The sequence below is a fragment of the Gopherus flavomarginatus genome, chromosome 6 (genome assembly GCF_025201925.1).
Source record: "Gopherus flavomarginatus isolate rGopFla2 chromosome 6, rGopFla2.mat.asm, whole genome shotgun sequence".
NCBI lineage: Eukaryota > Metazoa > Chordata > Testudines > Testudinidae > Gopherus > Gopherus flavomarginatus.
This window is the reverse complement of record NC_066622.1, coordinates 89929724-89939596: the sequence shown is the minus strand read 5'-3', so window position 1 is coordinate 89939596 and position 9873 is coordinate 89929724. Positions and strand designations below refer to the sequence as shown.

At 40.7% G+C, this 9873-nt stretch overlaps 1 protein-coding gene across 5 annotated transcripts in view; it reads left to right on the top strand.

Moving 5' to 3' along the window:
• Positions 1–4335: 4335 nt before the first annotated feature.
• The window catches only part of FAM13C (family with sequence similarity 13 member C), a 239252-nt gene continuing 233714 nt past the window's right edge, over positions 4336–9873 (top strand). For all 5 annotated transcript variants that reach the window (XM_050958586.1, XM_050958585.1, XM_050958584.1 and 2 more), the window contains exons 1-2: positions 4336–4582; positions 9550–9724. In XM_050958586.1, coding sequence (XP_050814543.1) covers positions 4553–4582; positions 9550–9724 — 205 coding nt within the window. In that variant the 5' untranslated portion in view covers positions 4336–4552. The remainder of the gene's footprint in view (positions 4583–9549; positions 9725–9873) is intronic.

The following is a 9873-nucleotide window of genomic DNA, read 5'->3' as shown; positions in this document are numbered from 1 at the left end:
TTTTCCCCAGCCAACTGCAAACTGACACTCCCTTCTCTGGCCTTTGTCTCTCTTCTGGACAAGGAGGCCACCTGATCTCTTTGTCCTCAACACTTTAGTTGGCACCTTGCAGGGAAAACAGAGGCACCCTCACAGTATTCAGAGAAAACATTAAGAACATTCCCACTTTGTCACAACAGGTGCAACAAAGTATAATACTGCATATGGAAGCAGGCAAGTGCTGCTTCTGACTTTCCACTTTTAATTGACCCTTGTAATCTTGTGGCGCCGATGCGTTATAGTTTCATTTTATATCGGCTTACAGGGCGGGAGCGGAGGAGCACCACCATTTTGGGCATCACCAAAAATTATACAAACCTGCTGCCTTATTGTCATAACTGGGTTATGTGATGGACTCCTGCTTTTTATAATATAAAGGACACTTACAAAAAGGTTCTTGTTGCTAATTTTTAAGTAGTCCCTCATATGTTACGCAGCCACTTATACCAAAAAGAGAGAAAACCCCTACCAGTAGGGTTCTTTGGCAACCCCTGATTCTTTAATGGTGGAGATTTACATTGTAAGTAGCACAATATATGCCATTAAGTAAGTAATGAATGCACTTGTGCCCCTGGAGCAGGTCGCACACTGCTCCTGGCTTCTACCCCCCTGTTCAGACTTCATAGGTTAGGTATCCACACTGTATGGCTTATTTCAGTTCTTACCCTCACCTCGTCTTACATTTCCTTGCAGCAATGTTGTTTACAGTGATTCTTATACCATCAGCTCCTCTCCCAAAGGTCAGAGAGGAGATCTCCCCTCCTTGTTATCTCCAAGTCTGGGCTTCCCACCTGATTAGATAATTTCATTTCATTCCCCACTCGAATTGGTACCAGGGGGATCAGAGTGCTGGCTCAGGTGCTAGCTCCCAGCCTTCTGTCACAGCCCTGAATACATGATCACTCCTTTATTTTTCACTCCCTAGTTTAGATAGGCCTTTTTTATGGTACTTACAGTATTGCCACCTATTGAAAATGAGCAAGTGCTCTTATGCTGGTGAGTGAGCTGGTGACTGTTTGGGACATGCAACTGAAAGATTCAATCTTGCAGGGTACTGAACAGCTTTGGTGGGGTGCTGAGGACCCTTTGCTCCCATTGATGTCAATGACATGGTGCACCTTTTTAAAATCTAGCCCCTCCCTGTTCCAAGGGAACTGAAATGTGTTTTCCTTTCATTTTAAATGGGCCTATTTGTATTTGATATTCAAACACAGCAGGTTGCTCTTGAAAATCAATTCTCAAAGAATAATGGCAATTAAAAAACCAAAGAGACTGAACAGTTAGTTTTCCAGGCTAATAAATGATGACTCATTGCTCCTTTTTTTTCTTGCTTGTGCTACCTCAGAGCCCATGAAAAATGAACAGAAAATCCATTTTCTGCCAGTGCTTGTCAACTTGCTTTAAAAGGTATTTGCTTAGGGCTAATGCTATCTACTAGACCAGAGGAAGATTACATCAGTTATAATTCTTAAACTGTTTTTATGTTCTTTTCTTAAATTAGACTGTGGGTTGTGGTGTTTTTTCTTTTGCTTGTTTGGTTTTTTTTGTTTTTTTTGGCTGAACCCCTGACATCTCAAATCCATATATAGACTTAGCAGAACTCAATTCTTTTATATAATTTAAAAGGATAATATCAATATTTTTCAGCATTTTTTTTCTATTTTATCTATTTAAACATTCAGTTACAGGAAGTAATGGGTGGATCAGACAATAATTGACAAATTGAGAGGCAAAAAGCTAAAGCTTTATAGTTTGGTTAAACACATCACATCTCAAAACATGCTAAGCAAACAAAGCATTTTTCTTGCTTTGCCCATCTGTAAGTTTAGATTATCTATGGAAATATTTTTTTCATCCATTTGTGTGTATGTTGAAATCAATATTTATTGACATTTACCTTATAATTCTATCTGTTGAGCAAGAGAAAAGCTGTTTCTGACTGTATGGTTTTAAGAAAGCTTTTTCTATTTTGGAAGTAGTAAGAGATTGGGACAAGTTCTTCCAGTGATTCTAGCCCTGGACAAACATTGAGTAGATACAGATCTTTCAGTTCACAGACCTCCCCGAAGAACAAGTCTGTCTTCCTAGATTTCCTGATAAGGGAGTACATACTGACAATAGATGATACACAATTATTCATTTCATTAATTGGTTGAGAAATTATTTCAAATATATTTAAACTAAATGACAATAGGTGTTAGGGAATATGCTTTTTTATCTTCTGAGATTTTATTAGAGAGCACAATTCAGGCTCCAAAGAAATCCTGTGGGGGGAAAAATGATACAACCTCTGCCTCAATGAATAGTTTAAGGGCTCAGGTACAGGAGCAATAAAGATCTGTTTCCATCTTACAATCAAGTAATCTACAGCATGATAATAAGCAGAGCTGATCAAATAATGAAGAAACAATGTTCAAACCCTGAAGGCTGTTTGGTTTGATTTTGTTTGAGTTGCTTTTTATTTCCTATCTATATAAATGGGTTTCTGTTCATACAGATATGGTTATTGCTCTTCTTGCAGACATCCATATTTGCATGTGAGCCAGAATGTTAATGAGAGCTTGAATAATCCACTAACCCATGGCAAGGGCTACCACTTTCCACAGGATCTAGGTTTTCATTTTAAAAAAAAAGTCTCTGAGCTCCTGGTAGTGAAGAAAATCTTGCAAACGTGAGGTGAGTGGAACCAATTTTCGAGATCTTCCTAATGTGCTGGTTGGAAAATGTTTTTTCCCTATGTCACTGGTTTTGGCTTTCAGTTTTGGATGAAAGTTTCAGAAATTGATGGCCTAAAAACCAAAGGGTGCTTTTTGTGGAAGGGGGAGGGTTTTGGGATTTTTTATGAGAATCTGAAAAACTTAGTCAAAACCAGACTTCCTGCAGACATTTCCATTTTGGTAATAAAGGAATTTATTGGGTGTGTTAGGGCAAGTGGGGTGAGAGAGGGCCTTGCCACTCCTTATAGAAGTAGGGTGCCCTAGTGAATGTCTATCTCAAGCCCTGGAACACAAAATTGTGGAGTGGCATGTCACTGCCTGGAGCCTGCCATATATATAAGGAGGCTCATCCTTACCCTACCTAGTAGAAAGCTGTGTTGGGGTAGCAGGAGAGGCTCAGATGGGCAGGACTTTCTACTGAAGTGGTGGGGGGACAATACCACACAGAGCCTTGTCTTAGGTGGGATAATGTCAGGATAAGACCTCCATATATATGAGCCCCCAGCTTGGGTAGCAGATAGGGGCCCACTTAGACTACACTGCTGGCCAACAGAGCACACTGTATTAGCAGGATAACAATGCCTTCCTTTCTCTTTCCTTGGGTCTGCCTGTCACAGGGTAACTGGTCCGTCAGTAGACCAGTACCCACAACTTGTGCAGAGCAAGTGGGCCCAGCTGAGCCAATTAAAGAGAGCAGGGCTACACCTGGGGCTATAAAGGCCTGTCAGTGGGCAGTAAGTGGAGGAGTGATTGGGGTAGACTGTCTTTGGGGGAGAGAAGTCATAGGAGGGGAGTTGGGTGATCAGAAGGGAAACAGAGCTGGCTGAGAGCAGATCTGGTTGAATAAGAACTGGCTATGAGAAGGGAGTTGGCTGGGACTGAGAAACTACCAGAAGCAGAGCCTTTTGGGAGGGCAGGCTATGAAACCTTATGATAAAAGATAAGCTAGGGAATTGTCTTGGCTGCTATGTGCTCAGGTTTGAATAAAGAAAGCTATTTAAAGAAGACTGGGCATGGTAGTGAGTGCTTGTTAGACTGGGGAGAAGCCATGCTGTGTTCCATATGGTAAAGTATTTGAATGTCAGTGGTCCCTGATATGAGGGGAGATTAAGATGGCTCTTTAGTGTCCTGTGAAAAGAAGGAAAACAGAGGTAGAGTACAGCAGAGCAGCCTCTGGCCAGGAGGAGTGCTTGGGTAGTGGCTACTATATTATACATGCCTGTCCTTTTCTCTCCCTGCCTAGCTAAAGGATCATATTTTTATTACTTGTCATACCTAAAAATCTGCAAAAACTTCACAAAGGTAAGGAAAGAAAGCACTTAACTAAAACTCTGCATGTGTTTTGCCCTTGCTTACTCCATAAATTCAGAATATGCTCTTCACCATTGTTTGCAGGTGGCAAGGATGACTGGTCAATAAGATTGTTTTGTTTACATCTCTCCATGTTAAAAAGGAAACTGAATATCAAATGATCAGTCTGAGTTTTCAGGAAGCTATGACATTGTGTGAGTGTTAGGTACCATGGAAACATCTCTTGATAGTGCACTTGAGTGAGCTTTTGCCATATGACTATGTAGCAGCAAGTGTTTGCCATGAGGAATCCATGTCTACAAGTACTCAGTTTCTGTCTTCAGTAGAAATCTCTGTGACATTCTAGGCTAAAAATAGCAAATTAACGACCTTCGCTCTCCATGCTAACATTCTGAATGGCTGTTGCATGAATGAACAGAAGCAATGTGGCCATGTCTTCTGAGTGGGATATCTGAAAATGCAGCACACGCCAACACAGGTCTAACATGGGAACAAGTGCCTCCTTTTTGGTTTGTGTAAGTGGATTTTCGTTGGCTTATTTATTCTGTTCTGTGTTCTAGCTGCATTCATAAAAGCTGCTGAGAAATATGCAGGTTTTCCCCCCTACTGTAATATGCAGCAGCATGGGAGGGAGAGATTGTTAGACTAGGACACCCTGAAAGGTAGGGGTGTGTGTGTGTGTGTGTGTGTGTGTGTGTGTGTGTGTGTGTGTGTGTGTGGTTTTTTTTAAATACAATTTGTTAATCTCATTGTCTTTAATGTTAATGTAGTGTAAATGGAGCACAAAACTATGGTTCTTTTTACATGTTAGTATTTGCTTCTTTAAGTAGATTAATCATACTGTAGCATTGAGCTAATGTCAAACTTGCTAATATACTGGTAAGAAACACCTTTTGTGCATACGTGCCATGGCAACAGAATTGAACAAAGCCAAGTCAAATAAGTCCTAACTTTTAGCATTGTTAGAAAGTGAATTTGTGAAGTGACAGAATGGCACTTCTACTATAGATCTTTATGGAATATGAATATATATATTTTAAATCATGGCAATATAATAGTTGAAAAGATACTAGTTTTTAAAGCATTTGGGATGATACTAGGAAAACATAAAAAGATTCCTTTTCAAACAATGAAATATGCATACTACTTGTTCTTAAATTATACTACTTAAATAGGATTTATAGCCTTTATTTTTATTTTGAAATGTCTTGTACCTAACCAATAGTTTGAGGTATGGAAATATAGCTTATTGCTCAACTAGCTAATTTTTGCCATCTCAACTATATTAGGCAATATGATCTAGGATGGTGATCTCACAGGACTACTGGCCAATGGTAGTTCCCTCTTGTCAAAGAGGCTGTTGTTGATTAATCCCACTTCTCAGAAGCGCTGGTGCATCAATAAAAGGCCAAGCCAGGTGAAAAAGATACTGGTTTTGCCCCCCTACTATTACAAACATGCTATGCTTTCTCCTAAATATTATTCTTCCTTGTTGCTCTATTAATGTGGTGTTACAGTTGCAGCCATCAGTTTTTGCTGATATCTCTTATTTGAAGCCATGCAATAAAATCATGATGAGCAGGCATAATCTAAGTGCTGAAGATGCATGTTTTCCTTAGTTCACAAACTTGTGGCTGTTTAACCAGGATTACAATTTTGTATGGAAGTTCTCAGCAGCTGAGGTTAGATTTGCTTCAGTAGGGATACAATTATTGGGTTTCCTGACATTAAAGGTTGGAAGTTGCAGTAATGTCCCTTTCTTGAAAACTTGGCATTAAATGACCTTCCATGCAGAAAGCATTCCCAGGGGGACCTAGGCTCTTATGGCAATACTTAGGAGTTTTCTCATGTGTGGTGGCTTGAATGGGGCTGCAGATTTTCATTAGGCCTCAGAATGATGCAGATGTTTTAAAGCCTGGGATTTATATGGGCTGGCCGAGCCTAGTATGTGGCATTACTTGGATTTGAGTAGTGACTATGTGGAAGCTTGTGACAGCTCAAGTTAGCTACTGTTTCCCCTTTCCTTACTCCTAGGATAGGCTGCCTTTGGGAGCTACCTTGTCTGAAGTTTAACTGTTATAATGAAGTTGCAGTCAGTTAAAATTCCAGTTGCTTTCTTTATTGCACCTCCTTTTTTGTTGCAACATAAACTCGCTCAATGGGACTCCTTTTGTAAGAGTTCTATTAGTTGGCTGATCTCTAGTGGTTGTAAACTTCTTCCAATAAATTTTGTCTACATGGTCTTTGCAAGAACATATGGATCACCAACTTAGTCCAAGATCTGACTCTCTATCACAATAGTGTGCGAGCTGTATACATGCATTACTTAGTCCTGCCATGAATGCAGGGGACTGGACTTAAATGACCTCTTGAGGTCCCTTCCAGTCCTACAATTCTATGATTTCAATATACAGCACTTTCTAACATCACTAAAAATGAATGTGATATTGAAATTGTTATGCTTTCACTCTATTTTATACAAACCATGCCAGAGGTCAGATCATTCAGTCTTGGAAACTACATGTTTTCATTTATTCTCATTTGAGAACTTTTGAGGTATGCGAAAATAATAGCAAATTAAGCAAAAGTGGTACAAAATAATGTCTAGCAGTTCTGGCAGCCATGTTCTTTCATGAAATTTGTGGCATACACAGGGCTCTTTAATGAATACAATAACTTGCAAATGATAGATTTGGGTTAGCAGAAAAATGGTCACTGTCAATTTCATTTTTAACTTTTCCAGTTAATTGTATAAATGCTATTTGTATATGCACAAAGGAGAAATTGTTTCTGACCTGGTCAGGAGATCACTGCTGGGGTGTGTGTGTGTGTGTGGGGGGGGTTATTATTTTTTACTATGCATTCACTGTCCTCTAGACAATGGTGTGCATATTCATGGTATGAAGAAGATAATGAGCAGTCAAAACATCCATCGTGCTTCCTACTGAACAGTGTAACGTGTTAACAGTAAAGAGAAAAATCTCATCTAGTGCTGCACTTTTTAATAGCACCCTTATGAAATACACATCACACATCATTTTTTCCAGAAAAAGGAATGCAAGACTCAGCGAGCTGTTGATAGACAGTTTTTAACTGCAATGCTATTTTCACTGGTTGTTGAATAAGTCTGAGGTTCACATAGTTGTGTGCACTTATCAGAATACAAAGCTTCCTTCTTCCTTTCTTATCCTGTTTGTTTTACTAACATGTGCTGATCTCATTATCAACAAGTAGTCTTCAGTAGGATAACTAGTGAGGAAGCATGGTCCAATGGTTAGGGCTTGGGAGACCTGGGATCAAATACCTGATCCACCACTAACTTCCTATGTGTTGCTGGTGAGTCATTTGGCCTCTTTACACCCAGTTTCCCATAAGTAAAATGGACCTGATAGTACTTCCCTACTTTAAAGGGGCTCTGTAAGGATAAATATACATGCAATTGTGAGGATCTCAGATACTATAGCAATGGGGACCATACTAGGGCCTAAAATAGGCCTTCCCTGGTTCTAACTTGCTCAGTTAACAAGTAATGTTATGCAGACAAAGTACATGGGATCGTTTCAGGGGGCAAGGCAAAGTTGGCATGTTTATTATAACACAACTTATGACCTGTGTGTGTATACACACACGGATTCAAGCTAAGTTCAGGACTGGTAACTATACAGCAGCTGCAGAACATCTGGGGTGTGTACGTATATTTTATTTTATATATCAGATATTCTGCAGCTGCTGTATAGTTACCAGTCCTGAACATAGCTTGAATCTGTGGCTTGATTTCGCAGCTTGGATTTGTAGCTTGTGGTGGCTAACTGGCCAGGAAAGCTGGGCACACGGAAGGGCTGGGTCTGCCCTCCCATGGTGGCAGCAGAACGTTACCCAAAGTCTTCCATCTCACCCATCCTTTTTGTAGGCTTTAGTTTGAATCCAGAGTCTATAGGTCTTGCCGTGTCATGCTGCCTCTGGGTTTGGTGTGATTGATCACCTGTCAACTGCAGACATGATTTTCAGCCTCGGACCTGGCTTTGATCTTCCTTCTACTGTACCTTTTGTTGTTCTTTCTTTTTTAGGGTGGACTCTTCTTACTTTGTTAGGGCTGTTTGAACTCTATTTCATCAGGACAGGCTGGCATCGTACCTTATTCACACATCTAAACTAATAAGATTACAGCAGGGTTTTGCAAAAATGAAGGTTGCAGTAGCCTTTTACAAAATGGAGTGAGCATTTTAAAATGGAGTTTGTAACAATGTGGACAAGTGTAAGGAATGACAAAGAGTGAACAGAAGCTACAATGTAGACAAGTATAATGAATGGCAAACAGTGAGCAGAAGTTAGTGTTTGAAACAGTGCAAGTTTCAGTGATTTAAGCAGCAATTGGATTGAAATTGCAGCTGGCTGAACCCTATGGCTCTTAACAAGCATCTTAATTGTCAATTAGCCAGTTATTGGGGTAACTGGTTTTATGAATGAATGTTTCATTCATAAACTTTACTTATGAAGTTAAATTAATAAAGTGAACAATTAAAAACAATTTCATCAGTTCTACAGTAAGATTTGACTGTAACCAATATCGGTTTTATCGAAGAAGGTAGTATGGTGGAATAGACAAACCCTACACCGGATAGGAAAGGGTTAAAGTGTATTCCCTGGACTCAGTTAGCCCTACCTCCCTCTACCTGTGCTGAGTTCCCAGCAGTGGATAGCTGCTGCTGTGTGAGTTAAGGAGCCTGGCGGGGACCAGAGACTACAGATGGTTTGTAGCTTGCCTTGGGAGGAGGTAGACTTGTCCTGGATGACTGAATAGAGAAGAGCCATAGAGCTGGCTGTTAAATGGGAAAACAGGCTGATTGTAGCTGGGATCCTGCCTGTGAGAAAGGGGGCTGAAGGCTGAGCCTGGCAGGACTGAGAATTCTCGTTTGGTATGTTTGTTGGATTTGGATTAAGTGACTCTGCTACCCCAGAGGGGGTTGAATGCTTTAGAGTTGAGGTCAGCAACGTTTGGGAGGCAGCTTGCCAGGGTAAGGTTTGGCAAGTAAGGTTTATTTACCTGCCACATCAGCAGGTTTGGCTGATCTTGGTTCACTGCTTCAGACCAATGAGGGCTGTGGGAAGCGACAGCCAGCACATCCCTTGGCCTGCACTGTTTCCTGCAGCCCCCATTGGCCTGGAGCGGTGAACCGCAGCCTCTAGGAGCCGTGATTGGCTGAGCCTGTGGACGCAGCAGGTAAATAAACCGGCCCAGCCTGCCAGGGTTCTTAACCTGGTGAGCCATATGCCAAAGGTTGCCAACTCCTGCTTTACGGTGGCTTGATTCGAGGGCCAAGTCATCTCTATATGGAGGGAGTAGGCTGAAGAAGTTATGTGGAAACTGAGGCAGAGCTGCTACATTGCCATGTCCAGCCCTGAGATGGTGCACAGTGATAAGCAGCTTGTATTTATCACAGAGGAGTGACTGACTGATTTTTTTCATTTATTTATTTTGCAGCACTCACTGTCTTCAGTTAAAATTAAGCCAGGCACAAATAAAGTGGCACCAGATTTCCAGCTCACCAAGAGGAGAAACAATTTTGGTGTTCCCCTTGAGACTCTTGCACAAGAGGCAACACAATGGCAAGTTCCTTTTGTTGTGACACAGATGGTGGAATACCTAGAAATGTTCGGTAAGTCGATAACTTGTTCTGCTTTCTATAAACTTTTGTTTGTACTTATAGTCAAAATCAAGAGCTGTAACTAACTTGCTTTGGGTAAGCAGGACCGCAAAGGAGAATAGCAACTAATGGGAGAAGATGTAAATTTCCACTTTTTTTTT